General features: G+C 52.1%; 4 protein-coding genes; 1 reads left to right on the plus strand and 3 right to left on the minus strand.

Annotated features, from left to right (window-relative positions):
* Positions 1–4,272: 4,272 nt before the first annotated feature.
* CHC_T00001753001 (hypothetical protein) lies at positions 4,273–4,440 on the minus strand. Its single transcript, XM_005712646.1, has one exon. It carries the CDS (start codon positions 4,438–4,440, stop codon positions 4,273–4,275), a length of 168 nt encoding a protein of 55 aa, XP_005712703.1.
* A 2,051-nt stretch (positions 4,441–6,491) lies between these two features.
* On the plus strand, positions 6,492–6,940 carry CHC_T00001754001 (hypothetical protein). XM_005712647.1 is given in 2 exon segments: positions 6,492–6,860; positions 6,861–6,940. The coding sequence occupies 1 exon segment, from the start codon at positions 6,492–6,494 to the stop codon at positions 6,858–6,860; it is 369 nt and encodes a 122-aa protein (XP_005712704.1). The 3' UTR covers positions 6,861–6,940.
* A 168-nt stretch (positions 6,941–7,108) lies between these two features.
* CHC_T00001755001 (hypothetical protein) lies at positions 7,109–7,516 on the minus strand. Its single transcript, XM_005712648.1, has one exon. The coding sequence runs from the start codon at positions 7,514–7,516 to the stop codon at positions 7,109–7,111; it is 408 nt and encodes a 135-aa protein (XP_005712705.1).
* Positions 7,517–7,799: 283 nt separating this feature from the next.
* Positions 7,800–10,103, minus strand: CHC_T00009555001 (WD40-repeat containing protein). XM_005712649.1 is given in 2 exon segments: positions 7,800–8,090; positions 8,091–10,103. 1 exon segment carries the CDS (start codon positions 10,101–10,103, stop codon positions 8,091–8,093), a length of 2,013 nt encoding a protein of 670 aa, XP_005712706.1. The 3' UTR covers positions 7,800–8,090.
* Positions 10,104–27,888: the final 17,785 nt, after the last annotated feature.

Consider the following 27,888-nt stretch of genomic DNA (forward strand, 5'->3'; position numbering starts at 1 on the left):
GTTTGGACAAATTCAAAGATATTCACAGGGTCTTTAGGGTTTGCGGCGATATCTGCGTGTACTCGATTCAGATGAAACCACGATATTGGACGTCACCCCGAAGACGATTGCAGTCAGCCTCGAATTGCAAAATTTCTTGATGACAGAATTCTTTACGTTAGAGAAAAAAACCAAGTACAGTAGTTCCGCGATAGAAGAACCCATGAATATGGAAACCTCCCGATAAAAGGAATCAGAAACGGTCTCCAGATGTGGGAGACGACTTCAAATAAAGTAAAGCAGGGTGGGCTCTGTTCGCGATACGGGGAACACCCCAACAGTACAAAACAGATCTACAAGGCCGTTTCACACTCGCAAACAGCTCCCAATTGTTCCTATATAAAACGCATTAGCCCAATACACAACCAATACGTTTCTATTCACCTCTCTTTGCTTTTTATATCTCCTTTCTCCAGCATCATTAATTATTCACGCCACTAAATGGTCACAGAATGAACGTTCTCTTGAAAAAGAAAATTATCGATGAAAATTAGTCGCGAAAGCTGTCAGAAAGGACACACGCGCAGTGTGTTGTAAACTAACAGCATTGCAGAAGTCTTAGACCGTATCGTGGATCGATTGTAGTCCAATGGATTGGATCAAAGGGAGTGGAAGGGTTGAAAGGTCGGAAGGGTCGATTGACCAGAAGGGAAGAGTTAAGGGAGACCAAAGGACGTGGCCTTTTTAGTTAGTCTAACTCCGTAGTGCATTTATTCGTGGAGTCGTTTGTCAGCCACGACGACCGTGTAATCGCTACGCATTAGGCTACGCGCCTCGCTTCGCTCCTGAACGATTACCCTCCCCGGTAGGACGAACAAATAAACACAGCTGCAATTTGCAACTCTGGCGGCACCCTCCCGTGCGGGCATTCGCATCTCCGTCTTCAACCGAGCCCGCTTTCTCGAACGGAACGACACAGGCCCCTGTGCGCCTGTTCTTAGGTTTACCGTTGTCAGGGGCTCAATTTGGGACAGGGCTTAATTTGGGACACCTTTTTTCTATGCAACACGTTCACATTTTTAGTCATAACAAGTAAAGGATTGTTCTGATTGCGCCAAAACTTTCCAGACATCATATAACCACTGCGCGCATTCCATAGATCTCTCCAAACGCGAATGTGCGTGGAAAATGCCCCCTTCAATGCGGTCTCAAGCCGTCGCTTTCAAAAAGAAGACACAGCGAAGAAAGGATGAGAACAAAAAGCGAGAGAAAGCCCTTGAGATACTCCATGCGCAAAGGAACATCAGGGAGACGTCCAGCATATCGAATGTGAGCCGCTCTTTAGTTCAGCGCATAAAAAGCGCCTATGAGGGGGGTCAGAAGGAAGCACTTTCAAAGTTGCTTGACCCCCCTCATCACTTCGCAGGCCGAAAAAAGTTCTCAAAGACGCCGAGGAAGAACTATTGTGCCACAGGGCTATCCAGGCGTCCCAAAAAGGATTTGCAAGTGATATTAGTACAATGCAAAGCATGCAAGCGAAAATATCCATCGACGACCGTCGCGGATTTCGCAATAATGATCCCTCCCCCGCCGCTATCCGCTCCTTTCGTGCCCGAAATCGATCTCTAACGTATCAAAACTCCGAGAATGCTACCGCCGCTCGTCTAGGTGCAGAAAACCTCGCTCATGTTACCACATTGAAAGATGTTCTCTTGCAAAGAGAAAAAAGCACCCGGGCATTTTTGAAGACTCAAATAGGCTGTGGAACTGGGATGAGACTAGTATGCTGGCAGTATACCGGAAACGGATTCGCACTTTCACACCGGCTACCTCACACCATGGCGGAAGACGACTAGCAGTCAAAGATCACGGAAAGCATGTGACTGCCGGCATAGCTGCTTCCGCATCAGGCCTCTTTGCTCCTTTACTTTTAATTGCCTCTGGGAAAAAAGTCATGTGGTTGGGGCCTTTCCAGGATCCTGGAAAGGCTCCAACCACCTTGACATGACTTTTTCGAAAAAGACTTCCCATGTCTGGATGGGTCATTGAACTGGCTCACGAAAACGGATTGGTGCCCGCCCTCCACTCGAATATGTGTCACTCCAAATGGCTCAATTGATGGTGAAGTCATTAAAGATGCACTGGAGCACGTGACAAAGTTTATTCGCAAGCATGTTTGCCCCGAAAAAAGTTGTGCTTATCTTGGACGGGCATACGTCCCGTAACAGTCTAGAATGGCTGCAGTATGGCGCAGAAAACAAAGTCTAAATCGTTTGCCTTCTTGCAAACACTAGTTATTTCTTGCAGCCCTGTGACCGGGCAATCAAACGTGTATTTCAGCAATCCATTCGAGCTGCACGTGATGAATTGCTGTCGAATTGCCCTATTGGGTTTGCCAATATTGCCTTCAAACTAAAACTAGCAGCAGCGGGATACAAAGCCATAACAAAACCAGTAATCGAGAAATCTTTCGTCACTGCTGGATTATGGCCTGTGGACTACAGGTTTGTTTCTGCTGTGCATAAGAAAGAAAAGGGCCGTGCCACGCCATTTGATACGTTCTGCCGTCACTCTCCTCGGTCCGATACATTTAGCCTGCAGCAGTTGCATCAAATGAAGGGGAGGGAGGCAGATAGACGGCTTCTCAGACGCGTTCGGGAGATTTGTGACAAATCTTTTTCACCGTCGAGGGCACTTTCTGAAATTTCCTTGCTGACCACATCGAAATATTTCACTAATACTGTTTTGAGGGAACATAGTGGTACTACGAGAACTCAAGAGACGTCACCTTTGCCCAATTGGGCTCTTGTAGGTGGCAAAAACGCGAAACATTTGACCGTAAAAAATTTGCTCGAAGAGTTTGAACAACGGAAAAGCCGAAAAGGCTAGCGGCGGAGGAAACAGACTTACAGTTCGAAGGAAGAAACAGGTGGGACATCCTCAGAGCATCGAAAAAGAGAATTGTGGAGTCGGTTGCGCAGTGAACCCGACATTTGTGCGTGAGGATCGATTTTCTTCGATTTGCGAAGATTTGCCCATAGCCAGATGGTACAGCACATTGGAAGGACAACCTCCACGCAAGGACACGCCCAAGGGGGGTGCCTTGCGTGACGAAGCTACTTCAGCACTCGTAGGACTTTCTCTTCCACGTTAACGTGAAGTTTTTCTTGTCGAGGGTGTCCCAAATTAAGCCCCTCGACAAAGTGGCCGTCTGCAGCGTGGATATTTTTTCTTCAAAAGCATGGAATAAATTTCTGAAAGTCTATATTTTTGGTGTCATGGAAAGTGTCCCAAACCAAGCCCTTGAGAAGGGTACCCCCAACAGACCCCTAAAACTCGTCATAAAAGTTTTCCGACAAAAGCAAGCAGGAATCAAAGCCTCCCAGCGCGCACTCGCTGATTGGGCCCGCATTGAATTTGAAAATACCCACTACACCAAAAAAAGTCGCTATGTTTCACCTTTATGCTCAAAAAGAGATCATTTCGACCGGACCATGCCCGCTATTCGTTTAAAGCAAAACGTATCCCCATACACACAGTGTACATTGACGCGAACTTTGTACACCGCGTGCTTGTGAGGGCCAGGGACACGGGAATAGAAGTCGAGAGGAGAACGCCATCGGAAAATTCTACGATTGAGAAAATAGTCGCTGCAGTGGCCTTTAACTGGTCTGTCTGTGACAAGGAGGAAATCAAACGACAATCCGGGCAATTGGAAAACCACACCGAGGTCCACAGATTTATTTCTGTCCTTTCTAATATGACACTTGGAGTAGGATAGAACTCTGCAGTAGGCCTAAACAAGACGGGAAGAAAAGCAATAGAGGAAAATCCCGCACGGGTTGGGAGTGACCATAATGGTGGGTTGCAACCGGGTAGATTCGTTCTTCGGGGCTGGCAGACATTCAACACTTGATATTTCGTTCGCTTGCCGGTTCTGAAAATGTTTGGGTTTGGGCCATGGATCCAAGAGGGATTGCTGTAGATCCCCTCACGCTGAGCGCTGGCAAAGGACATCGCTTGGCTTTGTCGCCGGATTGGAGGAGAATAGCGATGACAGTGCCAACCTGCGAGGATCAGGAATTACTTGTAGGGTTGGAATGGGGGCGGGCGAAAGGGTGAGGGAGTAGTGTTTTGTTTTTCCACTCAAAAAATTCGTCGTAAGAGCATCCCCACCGGTAGAATCAAATACCCAAGCAACCAAAATTTGATGATTTGATGTCGATTGAAATCCCCACCGGTGCAACCAAATCATCAAAGTTTTGGTGTCGATCTAAAAATCGGAACCAAATATCAAGAATTTGGTTCGGATAGTCTCTGTTTGATTACCCTTGACAATCCAGTTGTGCACGTTCTATTGGTCGACCGAAACGGCTTCCCACCAAAAGTGCATCGATGCGGTATTTGCCTCGAGATTACCAGTGTCTCCCGCCGATCCAGAATGCCCACTACGGCGTGCATGCTCTTCCCCCTTCCGTCCCTCCAGAACGTCGACGGCCCCGCCATCCCTGATGCTCTTCCCCCTTCCATCCCTCCAGAACGTCGACGGCCCCGCCATCCCTGAGCGCGTCCTTCCCCGCCCGGCTCTTACACAACAACAACACTTCCTCGACCAACCAGGCGCGAATCTCCGCCATCTCCTCCCGTCCCACCTCCTTTGACCTCCCCAAGCACATTGCGACCGCCGCCGTACCCCCACCAACACATCATGGCACTCGTCCGCCATCGCGCAGTTACGCACCCAGCTCGCCCCCGCCAGCCTCTTCTCTGCCTCCCCCGCCTCCAGCAATCTCAGCAACCTCGTCAACAGCTGTCTCTCCGCCTGCCTTCCCTCGACCAACAGGACGTCCCTCCCCTCCTGGCTCGCGCACGCATTCGACAGCCGCAGCACATTCGGAATACTCGGTACCCTCTCCACGAGCATGTGTAGCGTGCCCCTCTCCCGAAACCCGTCCGCGCCCTCCGCTTCGTCCACGCCCGGCGCGAAGCGCGTCAGGTTGGACAGCAGCGCCGCGTGCAGCGCGACGACGTCCGCGTCCAGGACCACCTGCGCTGCGAGCCGCACCGCGTCCGCGTGCGTCAGGGCCGCCGGCTCCTCGTCCTCCGACAGGTTCACAAGCGCAGACAGTGCTAGCGCAGTGCGATTCGCTGCTCAGCAGCAGCAGCCGCCGCAGGAGAACGTCGCTCGCGGCTGTCGAGCCAATCATCCGCCGCAGCACCGCTGCCGCCGGCGCGTATGTTCTCTCCGGGATCGCGCTGCTCGCGGTCGCGTGGGGAGCGCGTGCTGTCCGTGAGCAGGGAGGACAGCGCCGGCAGTCTGTCTTTGTCCACGGTGGAGGTGAGAGGGAAGGAGTGCAGACAGAGTGGCGAGGGAGAAGGTCGCGGGATGGGTTTCGAGTGAGCGTGCGACTACGACTGAGGGTGCGATACGAGGGTGAGTACGAGTGTGAGTACAAGGATGCGATGGTGAGTACGAGGGGAATGTACTTCATTTGGTTCTCACCGGTGGGGCAGTTCTTTCCGAAGCATCAAACAGCCAAATAACGAAACAACCAAATTCTAGGGAGCCAATCAAATTACAGAAAAAGTGTGCCAAGTGTTGTTATTTGATGATTTGATTTGATTGCGTACCGGTGGGGATGCTCTGAGAGCATCCCCACCGGTAGTGGTTATAAGTTATAACCACTACCGGTTATAATTTATAACGTATAACCACTACCGGTTATAACTTATAACGTATAACCACTACCGGTGGGGATGCTATGATTGTGATAACCACTGACCGGTATAACTTATACCGGTCAGTGGTTATCACAATCATGGACCGCGCCGAGGCCACGTGGCCCGACGCACCCGCTAAGAGCCTCTACTCGGCAAACATATTCAGCCCCGCCCTGCGGAGCGAGCCCAGCTCCACGTCCACGAGCTCCGGCGATGAGAAGGGCCTCTCCGCCGCAGAGCGGCAGCAAGCGGTTGGTGACATTGGGCACCACACGGTGACCAACTACTACCGGTGCACGTTTGACGGGGCGGAGATTGAACTGGACAACTTTCGCGGGTGCTCCATGCAGCCGGAGCAGGTGGTCTTATTTGTGACGGATGACGAGTTTTTCAAAAGGGCGTCGCTCGTCGCGGAAGACCCTCTCAACCAGGTAAGGGTGGAGCTTCTCGCGCCGCGGCCTTCGACGTCGTCATCATCATCATCCTCGTCACTGATGCTGGACGAGCGCAAGACAGGCGTCACGGCCGACTTATCGCTGAAGAACATCTCCGTCGTGGGCGGGTGCGCCGTGGTACAGGCGGTGGTAACGGCGGTGAGCCTAGGCGAGGCGGAATTCGTGCAGGCGATTTACCGAGACACGTACCTTGCCAAGCGCGCGGTGGCACTCGACGTACCGCGCTCCAAGCTGCCGTTCTACCCACTGGACAAGCAAACCAAAACGTTGCTGCGGCAGATGCCGTCGGCAATGTGGGTGGTGTCAACCAGCGCGGCGCACGGGGAGGATCTGGCGATGACGGCGACGTCCGTCACGGTGCCTGCGGCGGCGCGCGGGATGATATGCTTCAATGTGGGGCACTCGAGCGCGTTCTACGCGGGGCTCGGCGGGGTCGGGGCGGGCGTGAGGCTGTTCGCGCTTTCGACAAGGCAGAAGGACATTGCCGAGCGGTACGTGACGAGGGCTGCGTTGGGGAAGGAGGATAGGACACGGCTGGAGGAAGAGTGCATGGTGGCGGCAAGTTGCACGATTGAGCATACCGAGGATGTGCAGGACCATCACATTGTTTTGACGAAGATTGACGGCGTCAAGGTGCCGGAGAAGGACGAGGAGGGGTTGATGCCTTTGGTTTGGCAACACGGAAAGTTGATCACGGAAAGTTGATCACGTAGCGGTAGGCGCCGGGTGCTGAGAGTCGGCCCTTGTGCGCTACAGTATTAAATTATATAAACGCTTTTTTAATTGAAACAAGGTCTTGAGCAAAGAAAAATGCAGCAACTCACAACTCAGAAATGGCCATTAGACTCGCCCCTCCCGGTGCACCGCCGTTCCCATCGCCGCCCTCTCGTTTCCCCCCCTTTCTATCCCGATCGCCTCCGCCGACGACACCCTCATCCTCACTGAAGGGAACGTCATCCAAGCCCTCGACGGTGAACAAAACACACACTCGTTCTCTCGTTCTCCCGCCATTTTTTGTACACGTACAAGTATGTGAAATGTATTGCAGTGTATTGCAGAAGGGACTTCACTATACATGTATATATCACATTCAGGTTGCAACGTGTTTCTGACTGTCGTACCTCCGGTGAGTGAGAATGTCCGGCGAGCAAGAATGGCCGCGGCAGGAAACAATGTCGTCTCTGGCCATCCCACCGAGCACAAGGAAGAGTGCCTGGCCTCGGTCTACTTGACGGTGTAACCACAAACAAGTGCTGATCGGATAGCCACGGCGGTATCCCGTACCCCTGTCTTCTTCCTCCCTGTTTCCAACCATCTCTTAAGAGATGGTTGGAACAGGGACACTCAACACACTTACACATTAATACACATTAATGTGTGAGTGTCCGTGCACGAGCAGTTGCCCGTGTCCAAACAAGCCAAAACCTCCATTTCACACAACCTCTTCATCTCCATCATGCACCCCCCACCACTACCAACAAGCCACAGCCTCCCGACGACCGCCCGTCTTCGACACTACACATGCCGTCAACCTCAACGCTAACACCGTCGTCAAGGTTTCTAATACCTGACAAAGCGAAAACCACCGCAAATCCGCCGTGCATATCTTGAACTTCATACTACAACGACTGATATCGTATGTGCCTGTTCCGCCTCCAGTTTTGTTTGCTGGTCTCGCTACGCGCAGTCTCTACGTTGGACGACACTATTCCCCGCACACTGACGCAACTGCGCGCGACACATAGAAAAGATGTGCCGGCTACTTTTTTTGCGGAGAGGGGCATCGAGGCGTCGGGTAACTAGAAACAACTTCAAATACATACAAATTTCTCCTGGCACATCATCCCTTACTACATACACCGTGGGTACAACCCCTCCTGTCCTGGCCGGGACATCCGCTTTTGCCCAGTGGTTATTCACACACTTACAATCACACTACTCCAAGAGCTCGTAAAAGTGCAGTCTTGCATAAGAACCAATTTCTACCTGGATCGCAATGTGCCGACCTGAAGTAGAACAGTACCAAGGATATCCCGCAACGGTTGCTAGGCGGATTTCGTCATCTCCTGTCTTGTAGCACACTCCATCTCCCTTTTGCCGAATCCTCAGTTTCCTCTCCAGTTTCCTCCCTAGATCCGCCGCCGTGAGTGTGCCCTCATTCGTATCGATGAACTGGCGCAGATCGCTCTCTTCGAGATACTCAACACCATCGTATTGCTTTTCGCAGACAACGCTTTGACTCGTCACGGACAGGATTAGTAACGTTCTTCCACGCAACGTCGCCATTCGCGACCCGTCCCGGAACCAAGCAATATGCGTTAGATGTTCACTGTTTGTGCTATACCTTAACATCACCCCTGTCTCAATATCCCATATCGCAAGCTCTCTTCCAATTCCAAAGGCTACGCGTCGTCCGTCGTCAGACCATTCCAGCGGATAGCGTGGTAAACCATACTCATAGAGCTGGTACCGATATGTTACACCTGTCTCCCAATTCCAGATCATAACTCCGCCTCTGCTTGGTTTCCCATTTTCATCAATTTCAACATCAGAATTTGGAGACCAAGACATATTATATCCAGTTGACGCGATCCACTTGTCATCTGGAGACCACTTCACCGGACCAGCCGAATCAGAATAGTCAAAAGGGAACAGAGCCCGCCCCCGCCCAACAGAGAACGGAGCCCGCTCAACAGAGAACGAAGCCCGCACACCTTCTTCACCTTCTCTCCAGGGCCGCTTCACAAAGTTGAACCAATCTATGTGAACTTCGTCTGCAAATTCGTCTGAATACCACTCAAGCAGACCTTGGTCCGCAGCCCATTTCAGGCCGACCGAATCTGGGACACGTTCGGGGGCATCGCCCATCGTCTCTCCTGTCTTGGCGCCCCGCAGCACGACCCTGCCATCTGTATGCCCACATGCCACCCTGATCGCCTCTCCCGTTCTGGCGCTTAACAGCACGACCCTGCCGTCGTTACTCCTACCGCCAAGCGCGATCTTCGTGTCGTTTCCAGCCCACGCCATGCACCTGATATGCATGTAGCCGTCTGTGATTCTCTCCCATAACTTGTTCCCAGTCTTCCCGTCCCACAACCCCATCACATATCCAAACGACACGAACACCCTCGTCCCATCATTGGACCAACATGCTTTTGCTTGTGCGTAACCATACTTGGCCCGGTCTTCCCCGCATTCCCACAACTTGTCGCCCGTCTTGCTGTCCCACATCGCAAACGTTCCATCTTCTGCTGCCGTAAACACCCGCTTGCTATCTCCAGACATCTCCAGACAATGCACAGGGCTTGCGTGTGTCTCAGCATCCCCCCACATCTTCTTCCCCGTCTTCACATCGTACATCACTACGTCTCCGTCTCCAACATCAGTAGCACATATGTCATCGCTTGACCACGCAACAGCCGTGAATTCTTGCCCTTCCTTGTTGACCTTGTCGACTTCCTCTTCCTCCTCCTGCAACCTCTCCAGATTATCCCACCTCCAAATGACAATATTGGAAACATTATCCGCAGAAAACATCCGCTTTCCATCTTCTAGCCAGCCCAAGACCGTAACCCCCACTCTGTGTATCGACATGTGCCGCCGTACTTCTGCCCCGGTCTCTGTGTCCCTCACAGAAACCTTCCCGTGGCCACTGGAAGCAGCCAACCATCTCCCATCCCCGGACAGAGATATTGCCGCTGCCCAAAAATCATCAAATTCCGATATTCTCTTCCCCGAGCGTCCGTCCCATACCGACACCACACCCTGCCCGCCGCCACAGTACTCGCCACAGTACAACCGCGTCCCGTCCTCCGACCATGCAATACAGAGAACGTGTTTCAAAGGCGGGCTTTCCGCGATACTCCTACCAGTCTCCCCGTCAAAGATCCACAATCTTGCTTCATATACAGATATTCCTTCAACAACAGATCCTTGTTTAAGTTTCATCGCGAACACGCACGCGACTCGCTTTCCATTGTTCGACCACGAAATCAACCACTTGGTCCAATCGCAGTCGGCTAGTCGAATACTCGGCAAGCCAATCACCCGAACCATCTCCCCTGTCTCTGCACACAGTATCAAAATTGACCCGTTTGAGCCGCATTCTCCCGTGCACGCCAACCGTTTCCCGCCCGGTGAAAGCGATACTTTCTTAACAACATGGCCCCCCATATTCGCTGCCTCCTTGATCTTCACACCTCTCTCAACATCCCACAACACAACCACACCATCTTCTCTCCCAAACGCTACTCGCTTTCCATCCCCCGTCAAGTCAAAAGGGCGACTGTAACTCTCTACATCCAGGTGCCCTACATCCAGTTCCTGTCCGACTCGCTCCGCTGTAGCTCCTGTATGCATATCCCACACCTGCACGCTTGTTCCATCTGCCTGTACTACCGCTACGTACTTTCCGTTCTCCGACCAAAACCTGCTCACACCCCATGCCACTTCAAACAACACGTTTTCTTCCATTTCCCCGTCCCGGAATGTCCGACGAAACAGATGCTTCTCATCATCCCCCCAAGCGATCACTTCGTTCTTAGCTGCGCATCCCGACATTCCCACCACCCTCCCCTGGTCCGGAAATATGTCTTGCACCGCGCCTGATACGTTCAAGCCAGGTGTAAGCGACTTCAACCACGGCTTCTCCGCAACTTCCTCTATCCTGCGTAAGAACTCTCCAATTACTTCCGACTCGTTCCTGAATCTCAGCAGACCATCGTACAGCTGAAACCATACCTCTCTCGAATTTCGACGAACAAAGGACGCACTCAGCCTCGCCTGTCTAGCAATCTTCTGCAACGACCACAGCCTGCCTCCCGCTTCGCACCGTTCTCCGTCTTCCCCGGCTATGTCCGTCAAAATCTTGAAATCCTCTTGAAGACTTAGCCCCTCTGCCCGAGTTAACTTCTCTGCCACCCACCTGGCATCACTCAAAACATCCCACAAATCCTCGCCCAGCCGCGCCCCCTTGAGATGGCGGCACAAGTTGTGTCGGAAATACTCGTCCTCCACCATATCCTTCTTCCACCCTCTCCCGCAAACCCACGGCGGCGCTTCTTGCCTGTTCTCACTCTCGTTCCATTGCCATTCTTGCACAAGCTTTTCATGCCACCTCTTCTCTCCCCCATTCCCACATCTCTGTTGCACGTAATCGAGCTGCAAATCGTGCAACCTGACTCCGGCGATCTTGCGACCACTTGACACTCCATCCTTTCGTTCCACTAGACTGGCCTCCACGAATTCGTGCAGCACTTTCAATGCCTGAGCTTTTCCTTTCTGTCTCCATAACAAACAGAGCACACTCAACGGCAACCATCCTTGGCGCCGAATGACCACCAGCGACTCGTACATCTCGGCGTAGGACATCAACTGCTCATCTCCTCGGGCCTTCTCCCGATCCATCATGCACAGCGAAGCTTTAAACGCCATTGACAGGTTCTTGTATACGTACGTCTCATCCGCTCTTTCGTCCAATAGTATTGACGATGTAGCTTCCAGACACTCCAAGTACTCATCAAGCACATTTTTCAGACAAAGTTCTTTCGCAATCTCACGATGTCTCGCAATCGCTCTGCCAACCACGGACAGCGCAAGCGGAAGCCCACCGCAAAATCTCAGTATCCTCTCCGTTTGATCCCCCAGGCCCTCAACCTCTTCAAGTTGTAGGTCAGCAGACTTCAGCAAGATTTCCAGAGAGGAAGCATCTTCTTTTGTCGAAAATTGGATTTCTTCGCTTCCCTCCACCACGCCCCACTCTCGCGCTGTGAACGCTGTACGGCTGCTGTTCTCTACATCCGCAATTTCTCTCAGTCTTGACATGGCTTTACTCCCGGCTATGCCTTCTCCCCCGACCATGCCTTCTCTCCAGACATCGTCGATAAGTAACAAAATTGTCTTCCCTTTGAACCACTCTGTGACCCTCGAAACCGCAGATTCTAGCACGCTTTCTTCACGCACCGCCTTCGCTTGCGTTTCCCCTCCGCTTTCTCTCGTGATGCGGGCCAGCTGTTCCATTACTCCTCGTTCTGTCGCGTCTTGACCGAGCACCAGCCAGTATATACCGTCGCAAAACCGGCTGCGAACCTCTTCATCCGAGGCCAGACCGCGTAGGGCGCAAGACTTTCCGATGCCTCCCATCCCCTTCGTCCCCACAACCCCTCCACGGCGCGCTCCAACAGCACCAACATTTTGACGGTCTCCCGGACGCAAAACACTCCGCCTCAATCGTTCTTCCGGAGCCGTCATACGTTCCGTACTGTTGCCAGCATCTTCACTGCGTCCAAACTTCAGTATGACATGATCCGGGTTCTTTGGCACTTGAAACGAAGCCTTGAAGCCATCCTTCTTCGGGTCCTTCTCTGCGGATGTAGTACGCATTTGATGACGAGCATCGCCAATGACGTCGCTCCTCTTCGCCTCTTCCTCGAGTGGGCCATGTACGCCTTCTGTCACTACATCGCTCGAGTTCTCCTCACTTAGCTTTTTCACCTCCAGAAATACTTGTTCAACAAGATGTTCCCTTGCAAGATGGCCGAATTTATCTCCCGGCAGGTTTGTTGCCCTTACGTCATTTTCTATCCCGGTGATATCTGCCAGCTCTTTTAGCTCCCTCTTCACCATATCCGTGCTCGCCTCGCGTTGTCGTTCCTCGCTAAAAAATTTCTCCACTTCAAAAATATTATTTCCTTCCTTATCCCGGTACCGGTTGGGCTCCAACTCTCTGCATTCACGAATACTTAGTCTGTAAAACACCGGAATCAGTGTTGGTGGCTGCCTCCCACTCCTTATTGCTTCTTCCCTTCTACCTAGGAAGCAACGCAGTTCCCTCATCGTCCATTTTCGAGCTGCAAACTCGGGAGAAAGAATGAAAACGCCGACCATAGCAGACTCCATAGCCTTCTTCATTGCATCCGGTCCGTGGCCCCCGGTCTTTAGCGAGATTTTGTCGAGGAAGCAATTAAAACCCTGATCTTCCAATTTCTGGGAAAGAAGACGTGCGATGTGTAGCTTGTCCGGGCCAGCATGGCTTATGAACACATCGGGAGACCGTATCTTTCGCCGTTTCCTGCTTGGTCCCGTCTCTTGCCGGAAGCTTTCCTGCATTCTTTCCTAAACAGCCAGACTCCGAGGACAGAACAGAAAGAAAGAGAAGTTGGTGAGGTGCCGAATGCGTTTTGCGTGAGAACAGCACCAGCTGTTAGAAAAACAGGGGTGCGAAGGTTGAAGCCTTTGGCGCGTGGCACTCTTGTCGTTGTCACACAACGCGAAGGTTGGGGCCTTCGGCGCGTGGCACTCTTGTCGTTGTCACACAAAGCCAAGGTTGAGGCCTTCGGCGGGTAGCACTCTTGTCGTTGTCAACGAAAGCAGAATCAGTGGCGACGGTCGTGTGGATCAGTAGGATAAGATGATGTGCTTTTGCTTGTTCTTTCGTGAATGATGAATGTTGGCGTGACTTCTTCGCGAAAAGACGCACTCAGGGTGTAAATGACACCAGCAACAAACCACCTGATAAATTACACCGTGTAAGATATCAGTTTGATTGTTGCTCCCCACTTCATGATGGCAGAAGTTGAGGCAGGTCCAGCCACTGTAAGCATTATGCATGCAAACGGCTGTTCTACAGTACCGTTCTCACTGGTCTAATTCTGGAAAAGGGTCAATTCTGGACAATATATTTTTGAGTACCCCGCCTTCGAACCTCTTTATCTCTCTCACACACCCCTCCCCCATCCTTCAATGCCTATCGCCGCTCTCCCAACTCCCTCATGCTTCCGTAGACAGTGCTCCTGATCGGTGGTGCGAACATGCCGAGCTCCATGCGCGCTCAAACTATCGCACATAACAAAGGGATTGCTAAAAGAAAAGATGAGCGTATCAGACGGGAAAAAGCATTACAGCTCCCGCAGCGCAGCATCTCTCCAAGGGAAGTGTCCACCCGGAGTGGTGTCACTCGCACGACAGTGTATAATATTCGAAAGGCTATCATAGATGGGGACACGCAACAGCTCGCAAAACTGCTCGATCCGGGAAAACACTTCGCAGGCCGTCGCACAGTTCTCACAAGTGCTGAGCAGAGTCTTGTCGTTCACAAGACTCTCGAAGCAGCTGAGAAAGGTTTTGCCGTTGACTGTTCTCTAATGAAGAGCATTCAGGGCAACATAGCGGCAGGAAGAGAAAATGCATTCTCCAACCGCGTCCCATTCTCCGACACCATACGTTCATTCAGAGCACGACATAGAGAATTGGTCTATAGGGCATCCCAGAATGTTTCCATGGCAAGGCTAGCGGCAGAGAATCCAACACATATGGGCAGTCTGAAGGAAGTTATTTTCAAACTTCAGAAAGAGTTCCCAGAGGTCCTCAGAGACCCTGAAAATATGGGACTGGGATGAAACCGCTGTATGCGGTCAGTACGGTCGTAAAGTCAAGTGCTTCACCTCGTCCAGCAGCATGCAGGTGCTCGCTTGGGCATTAGGGATCCTGCCCTTGACAGCAGGACTTGCTGTCGCAGCATGTGGCAACATAGCGCCCCTTTTTTGATAGCCTCTGGTAAGAAAGTCATGAAATCATGGCGTAAGCCTCTCGATAGGGAGGAATTCACTAATACGAATGGTTTAGTATACTGTTTGTGCAACGAAAAATGGTTTCCTCATGATGCAGAGCTTGTTGTTACACCACACGGCTCAATCGACAAAGCCGTAATTGTCAAAGTTATTCATCATATCAATCGACATACGCGAAAAACAGTACCACCCCATGCGCATATCCTTCTCCTATTAGACGTACAAAGTTCTAGACAGGGCGATGTATGGCTCCAAGAATGTGAGAAGCTTCGAATTTTGGTTGTCAAGTTGCCTGCTAATACAACCCATCTGTTGCAGGCGTGCGACCAGTCTGTGAACAGAATTTTTCAAAAACGGTTCGTTCTACACGGGATGAGCTCCTGATGATCAGCCACATGACGTGGGCAAACTCTGCTTTTAAGATAAAGCTCGCTGTGGCGGGTTATCGCGCGTTGACTCCAGAGATTGCCAGGAAGGCATTTTATGAGTCTGGATTATGGCCAATGGATTTTAGGTTTCTTGACCGAATTGCGACCTATTCAGGCCAGTGATAACCTCAAAGGACCTTTGTGCAGTAGTGTGAACACACGAAGTAGTCGGGCAGTTCGTGATTCTCATTTGGAAGAGGTTAGAAGTGAATCGCGCGCCTTGCTAGAAAGAATTCGACAATTATCAAACGACCCTGGCTCGGCCAGTAATACACTAGCAGAGATACAGGTACTGTTGAACGATGAGTTCAATGTCAAAAGTTTGCTTGATACGCAGGTCTCTCCACCCAAGCTTGCAAAGACTTCACAACGTGGTCGTAAAGTCAATGTACCCACGGCCGGAGCACAGCGTCTTCAAGCAAGGTCAGAAAAAGGGACCCCAAAGCGAAGACTTGAGAGTGTCTTCAATTCTGCAAACGCCATTGAACAGAGCACTCCGATACCTATCACAGGGACCACATTTGAAGGGAACAAAGAAAACCGTTGTCCAGGTGAGGACGGTGTTTTCGCGCAAAGGCTGATTGACTTAAAGGGAGACGTTATGGATGTTATTCCAATTGCGTCATTGCGCCAAGTCCGAAGAAGTGGCAATATCGGCGGGCAAGGGTGTGTTGAAGACGAGAGAACGGAAGTGGCAACCTCAGGCCTCGTCGGTTTGTCTCACTATCGATAAGAGTGCTCAACTCCCTGTCCAAAATTGACCCCTTTTCCCATTTTCCGTCCGTTGACGAGCTCAGGAAGGGCAAAAAACCTTGGTCTGATTGGTAAAAACGTTGATTTTTGCATTTCTGGAAAGTGTCCAGAATTAAACCAGTGAGAACGGTACTGTAGTGTTGCCCCTAGCCCAAGCCGCATACCGCATACCTCACCGACCGAGAGCGCAAAAGACCCGCGTGATAATCTCTAGTTTACCCTTGCATTTCCACTTGCTGCCTCGATACCTACATTTCTTACCAGCGATCTCTATCTTATAGTCTTGGTGAATGCCGAGCGGGTCTCGGATCGCATGCTGTCGGCAGTGTCGGCATGGGACCGATCCCGTTGGCCTGTTGCCGACGACTTCGAAGCCGCCACCCAGGGCCTACCGTTCGCGCTCCCCCTGTCGTCCTCCCGATTCCCTCCAGCGTCCTGCCTCGCCGTTCGCGTACCTGGCTTTCCTCTCGCGCCTGCAGTGCTCCTCACTGTAGTGCAATACGCACCTGAAAAGGGGTGAAAAGAAAGGAAAATATTTGGATATGAAAAGTAGTCCGGGTTGGGGGACACACGTGTGAATAATTGCACAGTTTTAATTTTTTGATTATTTCATTTTATTTAGTGAATTAGTTGACATTAATTTTGCTGACACTAGATTAGATCTAGGATCTAGCGCCGCGAGCTACTGTAGTGGCTCCGGCGGGGCGATATATACCTTAGCCCTCTGACCACCAAGTCAGTAAAGGTAACCCGAGTCGCCAGAGTTGAATATCGCCTTGGTCGAAGTCCGTCTTTCCCAAGACGCTCCCTTTTACCACAGATTACGTTATCATTTGCGCTCGGGGGTTCCCTTTTCTTTTTCCTTTATTTCCCTATTCTTTTCTATCTCTACCTCTATTTGTCCCTTAATTGTGTTGGTTCCACTGGAGTTGGTTGCGACCGATTCGGTGTAGGTGTTTTAGCCATCGGGCAACACGTTGTGTAGCGCTGCTACTGTTTCAAGTTCCGTCGGGAGGCTGTTGCAACGACACCTCCGTCGAAGGTCTTACTGCATAAGACAGAGTTAGTACCGCCTACCGCGATCGCGATCGCGCTGGTGAGGATGTTCTTAGCCATCGGGCAACACGTCGGTAGTAGCGTTGCTACACGGTTACGATCTCGTCGGGTAGTGCTGAACAAGCCCCCGTCGAAGGCCTTGAATTATACCCAAGGTGCTGAAGACGCTCGTCGAGCATTGGCCTTACAACCCAGCGAACCGCGGTTACATCCTCGTAGACAAGCCCAACCCGCACTCGTCGAGCGCTCAAGTCTTCACAAGTCTCTACCACCATTATCTTCCCGGGCCGGGCATCTTTCCTTAACCCCCCGTCGGAGTCGAGCTACCGTGGGCCGCAAGCCCACACAAGGGGAAAGGGAGTCTCGAACGCTCCGTAGCGCGTGCCATCGGCAGTGGTTGTTGCTGTTGCTGTTTTTCTCCTTTTTGTTTGACCGTCGGACTGTGTTCGCGGCCTGCCAGGCACATTGCACTACAAAAGTGGTCTCCAGACCTAGAATTGTCTACAGCAAACCCGACCTAGAATTGTGTCAACGACAGCCTCGGTCTGGAGTTGCACTACAAAAGTGGTCTGGGTAACGGAGTCTCTTTTTTTTATTTTTGTTTGTAACTTTTTTTGTGTAGGTTCGCTCGTACGAGCAATGTCGACAAGCGCACCCGGGGACGTCGGTCCCGGGGCGAGTAGGAGCGGATCGGCAAAGGCGTCGAGGATCCCGCGAGGTCCTCGCGCCCGAAGCCAGGCCAATACGGCCACGGATCCCGAAGGTCAAGAATCCCCGACGGGGGTTGAAGCCGACAAGGATAATCTATCCTACAGGTTCGAGAAGATGGGCGAGGAAATTCGCCAAGAGATGACGAAAAATCTCGAGGCTGAATTAGCCCTCGTCCGGACGCAACTGGAGTTCCAAGCATCCGAGTTCCACACCGTTTTAGGAGAGCTATCGGCTCGAGTGGATCTCGTCGAGAAGGAGCGAGGTGAGGCGACCGACGGTCTGGAACCGGAGGTCCTAGCTTCGTTGAAAATTTCAGTCAAGGACGCAAGGCGCGACCCGAATCAAGCTTTGGAGTCCTTAGGTAAATTTAGAAACAGTATCGACAACAGGTTCGACCGCGCCGCTCATCGTCAAAAGGACCTTGAACAGGTCCCCGGGCAAGACCCGCTCCCAACGGGTCGAGAAAGCGACCGTCGATCGAAGAAGGACAAGGCCGCGGTACAGCGGAGTTCTAAGTCGAAGACTTCGAAGAAGAATCTGCGATGCCGGGGCAAGAGTCACGGTAGTGACGAGCCGGAGGACCAAGACTCAATGACCGAGTCAAATGGCCTTTCCGAAGATGATGACGACGGTTCGTCGAACCATGCCAGCGATTCCGAACATCGTTCAGAGGAAGGAAAAGGAATTTCGCAGGGCAAGAAAATTACCTCCAAACGGGGCGGGATCACTTCGTCCGCCTCGCGGAGAGACCAGGACGCTGAGCCAGAGGACGTCGCAACGCGACACGGGCCGCGATGGGAGGAGTTAGAGGAGCTGAATCCGACCAACTACCTCTTCAAGAAATTACTTTCGTACCAAACGTACCGCTTGCGGAACCCGCAGACATATTTGTCAAGTTCCCGGCGGACCGCCGTGCGAAAAAATCAGGAGAGATATTCCGACTAAGGTGAAGAAGGACAACACGTTCATAGGTGAGGACGAGGTCCTTGTGTTGGATTTTTTGGCAAAATCAGTTCAAGAGTTTGATACTCAAGAAATGAACGAGGGGCAAGCGATCCGCTTGTTGCCCGAATTTCTAAGCGGCATGGCCTTGAGACAGTACACTTCAGTGTCTCAGACGGCCGGGTCCCATCACGGAAAGGTGTCCGTTTGGCCGGAGGCCGTACAGTGGTTGTTGAGGAGTTTTGCAACCGACGAGGCGATCCGTCGAGCCATGCTCGCATTGCGAGAAGTACAGCAGCTACCGTCCGAGGACGAGATGGAACTTCATATCCGTCTGACGGACGCGAGCAATCGATGTGGAAATGTACATTCGATGGAAGAACAAATGACGATGTTTATTGAAGGACTCGATTCGAGTATCATGCCGATGGTATCTCAATACCGACAAGACAATCAGGACGTTTCGTTTTTTGAGACTAGTTAATTACGCGAAGGCGCATGGCTCGGCGAGCCGCGCCAAGGATAAGAAGACCAAGATGGTCACGATTCAGACGCCGTCGACGTTCAGGGCGGGGAAGAGGCCCAGAGCTTCTTATCCCGCTCGTAAAAGTCACGCCGCCGTCCACTTAGCCGAGTCAATCTCCGCGTCAGATGAGCGCGGTGCGCACGGAAGCAGGGAAAATCAGTACGAACGAGCATTGGTAGCCGAAGGCAATTTTATTGAACCATCGGAGGGCTACGGACACGAGGACTACGCGGCAAGCGGGTCGTCAACTTTACCGACGCCCACATACACGACGGAGTCGTTTTCAGAGCCCACGGATCCCGTGATGATGTTTCGGGGGCGCGGCCACACGCCGGCTCCGCGCATTCCGATGTAAGACAAGGGTACGACGTTTCGAAGGCCAGGCTGGATGGGAAGGCCACAACGTCAAGGAAGGCCGCCGGCCCGTGGAGGACCTAGGCCGCAATATCCCGTTAAGACGCACGGACTGGTGTGCTATCATTGTTACGAAAAGGGGCACGCCGCGCCAACGTGCATTCTTTCCCTCCGGGAAAGCACCGAGTTTTGGAAAATTATGAGGCCTTGTCTCCGATGGAGAGGTTAGGGATACCATCGACGAGTTATCTGAAGGTCAAGAATTGGTTCGATTCGCAGACGGCGAGCACGCCGAGTGCTTCAGCGCCGAGGCCGAACCAGCCCTACAGAGGGCCCGCCGCGGGGTCCGCGTCGTCGGACGTGAGAAGGAACCCGCAGCGGCAGGAAAACTAGAGAGGGTAATCTCGCATGAGCCGCGAGAGGCACAGGGTGGACGTACTGTGCCCGGGGCTCGGCCCCGTTCCCCGTCTCTAAGGGAAAATCAGGCCCCGATGAGGAGGTTGTTGGATTGGTGGACGAGCTCAAAGGGCCAGCCCAAGTCAAGAAAATTTTGAGCCGAGCCCGAGATCATCCGCTGGAAGAAGTTCGAAGACCCTGGTACAGGGTTAAGCGAAGGGAGTGTCCCGAGAAGATTTTGGTTCTTGCGCGAAAAAACTACAAAGTGTACGCGGACATTGGACCAACAGTCGGATTGATGAGCCGGGTGTTGTCTGTATTAGACACCGGCGCGGGACCAAACCTTGTGCAAAAATCGGAACTCCCGGCTGGAATGGAATCTATAGTGTCCTACGGACCGACCCAAGACATTGGCGACGCGAACAACAGGCCACTCCAGACTCTCGGAACCATCAAGATGCCTGTGAGACTTGGACGATTTGTGGCTGCTGCCGAATTCATTGTGTGCGAAAAGCTCGCGGTTCCGCTGATTCTAGAAGCGGACTATTGCGATAGGTTCGAGGAGGCTATCTACCCTCGAAAGAGGACAGTTGAGTTGGCGGATTTCTCGGAGGTTCCGATCATAAGGCGGTTCTCCGCGAGAAAATCGAAGAAGCATCTGGTCCCCGGAGAGGGCGAAACTGATGCAAAAGGGGAGCGAGTTTCTCCCAGGGTGAAGGTGGCAAGAGCCACGACCATTGAGCCAGGGACGCAGCACGTAGTCGAATGTACCTGGAACAGGACGGGCTTGGTCGTACTTCAACCCTACGCACCCCTATACGACAAGCACGGATTGGTAAGCACCAACGGTGTAGTTCAGGTTGAGCCTGACAAACCTTTTAGACTGCTCGTAGCGAATTTTAGAAATTACCCTGTCAGGGTTCAAAAAGGCCAAGTGGTGGCGGAACTACTACCGCACCCGAGGGCCGTATTCAAGAGCAATACCACCATTGGTGAGGTACTTGGAATTCAAGAAAGGGATGAGGAAAAATTTACTAATTCTACCCGGCCGCCTACGGGCGAGACAAGATGCGAACAGTCGGATCAAGCGCGCGAGGACCAGCAAGGAGAACGGGAGGAAGGGCTCTCCGCGACGGCAACTACGAAGCCGGAGCGGCGGATTGAGCCTCCCCCGCCGGACGTGGAGGAGCTCGACCTGAGCCACGTGCCGGACCGGCTGCGCGAAAGATTCCGTCGGATGTTAAAAAAGTATTCCCGCATGTGGGATGGGACCCTTGGTGAAATTAATACCACAGTCCATCGGATCGAGCTGGTCCCGGAGACCAGGCCCATCGCACAAGCTCCCTACCGAGCCGTCCAAAGGCTCGGGAGGTCGAGGACCCAGAAGTACAGAAGATGTTAGAAGCAGGAGTCATCGAACCGGCGCAGTCAGAATGGGCGTCGCCCGTTTTATTAGTGCCCAAGCCGGACGGATCGATGCCCTTTTGCGTAGACTATCGCAGGTTAAACGCGGTAACGGTAAAGGACACGTACCCTTTACCGCGCATGGATGAGTGTCTGGACTCGCTTGGAGACACCAAGGTCTTTTCCGCGTTAGACGCGATTTCGGGGTACTGGCAGATGCTAATTTCCGAAAGCGACGGCGACAAAACCGCATTTTCGTGTCATTCAGGTTTGTAACGATTCTCAAGAATGCCCTTCGGGCTTACCAACGCGCCAGCGACGTTTCAGAGTGCCATGGATATACTGCTCTCTCCGTTCCGATGGAAGTCGTGTCTGGTGTATTTGGATGATATCATCATCTTCAGCAAGTCTTGGGAAGAACACATTGTTCATGTTGATGAAGTACTGTCTGTATTGGAGAAGGCAGGTGTGAAGCTCAAGCTTCGCAAGTGTGATTTTTTCGTCGAAAATATCAAGTACCTGGGCCATGTCGTTCGGGCAGGTACATTGGAGGTAGATGCGGCTCGCATCGCGGCGTTGGAACAAGTGAGGTACCCTCAAACGCAGACCCAGCTCAGAAGCGTCTTGGGACTTTGTAATGTCCACCGCAGGTTTGTCCCACATTACGCGAAAATCGCGCATCCACTCAATCAACTATTGAAGAAGGGACAACCGGTCCAGTTGGAAGGATTCGACGAACCGTGCGAAAGAGCTTTTCATAAGCTCAAGGACGCCATCTTGGCACCGCCAGTGTTGGCGCTGCCGAAGAAGGACCTACCATACTCGGTAGATACCGATGCAAGCGACTATCAAATCGGCGCTGCATTATTTCAAACGCATCCGGATGCGCAACGTAAACCCATCGGGTTCTTTTCAACAACGTTAGCCGCAGCCGAGAGAAACTATTCTGTATTAGAAAAAGAATGTCTAGCAGTTATTTGGGCTGTACGGACTTTAAGACCATATCTATATGGCGAGCACTTCATTGTGCATACCGACCATGCCTCATTGAGGTGGTTGATGAACGTAACCGACCCCAGCGGGAGATTAATCCGATGGAGGCTCCGCATCTCGGAATTTGATTTCGAAATCAAGTACAAGAAGGGCAAGGCGAACAGCCAAGCCGATGCCCTGTCAAGATTACGGACCGCACGAGAAACCGTCGACGAAATCGACGACGAAATCCCATGCTTTATGGCCGAACCGGACGAGGGTACAGTGGAGGACGAGGACAGTTTTGACGCGTTAGACGACATCCTCGCTCTTGAGGGGGGACCGCCCCTGATCGCCTCGATCAATTCCAAGCTGTCACTCCGGAGGAGCTCATTCGCGAGCAAGCCGTCGACCCCTTCTGCAACCGCATCAAGGAAGAAATGGACGCCGAAAAGGTGAGAACGTTCAGCATGGAGACCGAGGAACTCGAAGGAACTCTATGCCGTACCGCTGCCGAGTTTGTACAAGTGGTGATACCACAATCGTTAAGGGACTGCGGCCTAGGGTTAAGCCATTACGCAAAATTGGCAGGCCACCCGGGAGGCAGGAAACTTTACAAGACATTGAGAAGATATTTTTATTGGCCTACGATGGCCCTAGACTGCTATGCAGTCGCGAAGAATTGCGCCGCATCTGCGCGGGAAAGGGTGAAGTTAAGAAGAAACACGAAGGAAATGAAGCTGTTCACGCCCAAAGCGCCGCTGGAGTTTGTCGCCATCGACATCCTCGGCGAGCTAATTACAACTAAACGAGGAAATCGGTATATTCTCTTGATCAGCGATCGATACTCGAAACTGGTACGAACCGTACCGTTGAAGAAGATATCAACTGCGCACATCGCACAAGCCTTCGTTCATCATTGGGTATTCGTGTACGGACCGCCGGTCAAGCTGCTGTCCGACAATGGAACACAGTTCACAGCCCGGTTCTTTCAGAATGTCTGCCGAATTCTCGGCATACGCAATGTGTTCACGACTACGTACCACCCGCAAGCCAACGGCCAAGTTGAGAGATTTAACCGCATGCTGACTTCCGCGTTGCGAAAATATGTTAGAGAGAATCCCAAGGACTGGGACTTATTTAGCGACTCTGTGACGTTCGCCTACAACACACAAGTTCATCGAACTACAAACATTGCGCCCTTCGAGCTGGTGTTAGCTCGGGCCCCGAGAAGCATTGCGTTACAAGCGCAGCCAACTTTGGAGAACTTCAGCTCGTCACGAGCATACTACCTGAAATGGCAGTCGTGGCTGAAGAGCCTAATGCGAAGCTCCGATAGGAGTTTGCGGAAGGAACAAGCCCGGTACAAGCGAAATTTCGACGCACGCCTTCGCAAACCGCAATATGGGATCCCGCCGGGGTCCTACGTGTTCCTCCGGAAGGAGCAGGGCACAGCTAGCGAACCGAAACACAAGCTGGCACAAGTCGCCACAGGACCTTATCAGGTCAGAAGATCGGATCAACATACGGTAGTCATTGCCATTGGCGATCAGGAGGAACGCGTATCGCGAGAGAGGATGGAGTTAGCCCCAAGCCCGATGGACTATAGGCCGATAACTGGCCGACGGCAAGCGCTACAGTTCCTGGGAGAGCCGGAGCTAAACGAAGAAGGAGACGTAATGAAGGACGAGGAACGTCCTCACACCCGTGCGCCTACGACGGGGGACCAGGATAATTTAGTTGGTCAAACGCCGACAGCGGAGACACCTCCAGACCCACGCGAGTTCGGAAAGTCCAGAGAAGAGGACGAGTTGGAAGATCTTCGGAAGGGGGAAGGACAGTTGGACACGCAGGAAGAAGGAGCCGAGAGTCAGGAGTATGTGATCGACAAGATCGTGGACCACGGCTACGACGAGGAAAAATTAATTCTCAAAGTGAGGTGGTATGGGTATACCATCGAGGACGCAACGTAGAAACCTATTGAGCAGATCCCCCGCAGCGCGATAGTCACACATTTCCGAAGGAAAAGGCTGCCCTTACCCACGCAAGCGTCGCACGCACAACCGGGATAGCCATCGTAAATAGAATTAGTAGGTTAGAGACAACAGAGAGGTCAGAACTTCGAGGAAGGAACGCATCTACGAGGTTCGCAGATAAGAAGTTTGAAGGAAAGGAGAGCAAGGCAGAGAAGCGAGACTGTATCCTTGGATGAGGCATTGAGCCTCTCGGAAAACACAAACGCCTCATCACGGTACACACGAGAAATGACGTTTCGAACGGACGGTCCGCCCGCGTGGGGGATGATGAAATCAAAATATATATACATATATAAGCGTGTCGACAACAACCCGCTGAACAGGCGACACAAGTGAGAAGTCGATTCCAGCCATGCTGTGAAATTATAATCAAAAGGCAGAAAAAATTACGTCAGCTGCAGTACGCACGCTAAGTGGTGATCGTTTGCCACAGTCGGCGACATGACTATTCTAAGTCGCCCCGCAGCTAAGCTCTACCCGACCTTACACGAAGCCGATCGTCACACTCACTGCTAACACATTGCCCATGCTCGACGAGCACGAAACCCCGTCCAGAGGGACCACCCTCAGAAGAACGCAGCTACGAATTCACCCCGCGGTGACCGAAGTCGACGCGCACAACCGGTCCTATTTTTCCAGAACGATCTACTTAGCACTTACCCATCATGATTTCTCTTCAACTCTGTTGTTTCTTTGTTTCTTTATTTTATTTTCTTTTCCTCTTTTCTGTTTTGTTATTGTTCTGTTTTAGTTATTATTATTTCTTGTGTCGTCAAGGAGACGACCCCGCACTGCGGGGGTCGATCACAAGAACCCACAAGGACCAAGAAGGAGGCTATCGCCACGCAAATGAGAAGGAGGACCCTAAAGTAGACCCACGATTCGAAACAAGGCGTTCCATTGAGAACGGAGAAGAAGCCCACCGTGGGGATGCGCGCAATGAGGCGCGAAAGACGAGCGAGGGTCGTACAAGACCCGAAGGACACCAAGCGGACAGTATGGCCCATGTCGCGGAAGGAAACGTCGGAGGTCATGAAGGAAGTCCTCTGACCTTGTACACGAATTGGCGTTCGCGACGATTCTCTTTACTTTTTATTTTTTCCTTTGCGGAGCAGAAGGCACTGACGAGACACGTAATTCTAATGGCCCCATGGAGTGAAGCTTCCAACTGATGAAGCCAGGTCGGAGCAAGATTCGCCGTATACGCGAACAGGTTACTGAGTCTTTGTCGATTTTTTTGTTTTGTTTTGGGGTTACCCTACGTGAGACGAATAATATCGTCAGCTCCTTGGGAGAAAGAGTCAAATTCGAGAAAGGGAGTTCGAACCCCCGACGAGGGCCTGGTGCAGGTTTCATTGAGACCCTCGATATTGGCTTGAAAAAAGCGTACCGACACAGCCCCTATTGGTTTTATCATTTTTTCTGTCCTCCCATCTCCCCTATGTCACCAGGGGATCGGACGAGAACACGTCTGCGCGGGATCCCGATGGGAAAATTATGACAATCCTTCAGAAAGCTTATGCCCTCTGCCACCGTGACGGTCCCCAGAGAAGCACTCCTCACCGGAATCATGGGCCCCACTGGCAATACAAGCCCTCTGGACGATGCAAAAAGAGGGACGCGCGCTGTGTAGTGAGTACGTACTTGATAGATCGTACCGATCGAGGATATGAAGAGGACGGTAGGAAGTCACGGGAAATAGAGCTTGGATGAAGACCCCAGAAAGAACGTCGACGCACCGTCGGTAACGAGAATCAATTCTGGAACCTCACGCTCGAGGAAAGAACACCAGACAAATGATGATGAAATGAGAAATGAGACGCTACTTTGACTTGGTCCCGCGAGCTCGCGACACGCCGAAGCGGGAGAAAGGAGGTGCGAAGCACCATTTGAAAATATTAACAAGAATTAGGTAAATCATGGTCGCCGCGAGATATCATGCCTGTCTGTTGGCACAAGCCACAACCGCCGATCCCCCGACAAACCACAGCACCAAAAGAGGGAAGAGCTCGACAAAGACCCCCCCGTTCCTTTTTCCTTTTTTTCTCTCGCCCACCTGGCACTCGCCACTCTTGCGAGCGCTTATTTATGAGGACCACGGACGTACTCCGAGGGGAAGGACGTCCACCGAAAAGAAAGGGACGAGGTGCTGGCCCCGCGCCTTGCAGGAAGGACTCACGAGCGAGTGCGCGTGCGCGCTGTTGCGCATCATGAAGGCGCTGCCTTCTTCTCCTTCTCCCTACCTTTTATTTTTTTTGGATTGGTCGAGGGCATGACCCTACATCGGAGCTTCGCCAAATAATGGCAGAAGCAACGGGAAAACGAAGACAGCTAAGACCATAATTGCTACCGGAGGGGACGGTTTCGCAGCTGTACCAACGATACAGGGATCACCTAAACCAAGGTGCCAGTGGCTCGTGAGATCGACAAGCGTCGACCCCCGTCAACAAAAGTCCAAGGCAGCGACAGGAATGAGGGGATCATCCTTAAGTACCGACATGACGACGTCGCTCCACGTACAGGATTCTCCCTTGTCACACACCCCCAGATGGTTTAATTTCGCGACAGTTTGTACCGAGAACTACAGTCCTCGCCGAGGGCAGACGAGTCACGAGGCGATACCTGCCTCGATGCGCCTTTGTAAGTTGATGAAAGCATAGAGACGCTGATCGGAGCGCAGAACCATCCCGGTCGCGGGGGGGAACGCGAATCAATGAGATTACCTGCATCGCGAAGCGGAAACACTTGATGCCGCGCACAGTAATACCCCTCGAACCACGGGGAACGGGAGAAACTGAGTGGAAGAATGTTACGATACGGCCGGTGTGGAGAGGCGGAAGCCCGCCGAGACAACCCCAGTGAGTTGGGAGAGGAACGAAAACGTGGAGATGAACGTGTCAAATATTTTTACGAAATTCACGTGACTTTTGAAGACGATGAAGAGCGAAATGGTCCTCTGATATTGTAGGAGTTGTGCAGTGGACCTCAATCGTGTTGGTGGACGAAGCGGCCAAGCTGGACCGGAGAGTTCGAGCGTCTCGACGGCCACGACCCATACGTTATTTTATTTTGATGACGTTTTCGAGGATGCCCGATGTGCGAGAAAAAGAGGAGGTAAGTGAGGAATTTGAAGAGGTAAAAAGGGAGAGACAAAAAGAGGAGGTAAACCACAAAAGAGGAGGAAAGGGAAGACGCACATCGAGGATGGGAGAAAGAGAATGCGCAGGAAATCGGGGGAAATTGAGAAATGAAGAGGAGGAAGGAAAAGCGGACCACCTCAGAGACTCTAGAGGGACTGTATTTCCTTGAGGAGAAATCTCCAAACGGGCAACGGAGCAACTGAAGTTGCGATCATTGATGACGTCTCGTGGACAGCTGAACAAAAAGGGGGGAGGGCGACTAGGAAAATCGTCTGGGACCGCCACGCCCCTGCCGACGGTAAGAAGAGGTCAAAAGAAAGGAGGAAGTCGGAGATGCTGTAAACACCCACGTTGCCTCCCTCGTTAGGCAGAGTCATGGCGCATGAAAAGAGGGAGGAAAATTGCCAAGGATAAAGAGGAGGGATTGAAGAGAAGGAAACATAGGGGA

This window comes from Chondrus crispus, genomic scaffold (assembly GCF_000350225.1).
Source record: "Chondrus crispus Stackhouse genomic scaffold, scaffold_111, whole genome shotgun sequence".
In the NCBI taxonomy this organism is placed as follows: Eukaryota; Rhodophyta; class Florideophyceae; order Gigartinales; family Gigartinaceae; genus Chondrus; species Chondrus crispus.

Bases quoted from the DNA above. Each gene is read 5' to 3' on its own strand.
- CHC_T00001753001 (XM_005712646.1), bottom strand. From the start codon at position 4,440: ATGCACGCCGTAGTGGGCATTCTGGATCGGCGGGAGACACTGGTAATC.
- CHC_T00001755001 (XM_005712648.1), bottom strand. From the start codon at position 7,516: ATGTGTAAGTGTGTTGAGTGTCCCTGTTCCAACCATCTCTTAAGAGAT.
- CHC_T00001754001 (XM_005712647.1), top strand. From the start codon at position 6,492: ATGACGGCGACGTCCGTCACGGTGCCTGCGGCGGCGCGCGGGATGATA.
- CHC_T00009555001 (XM_005712649.1), bottom strand. From the start codon at position 10,103: ATGAAACTTAAACAAGGATCTGTTGTTGAAGGAATATCTGTATATGAA.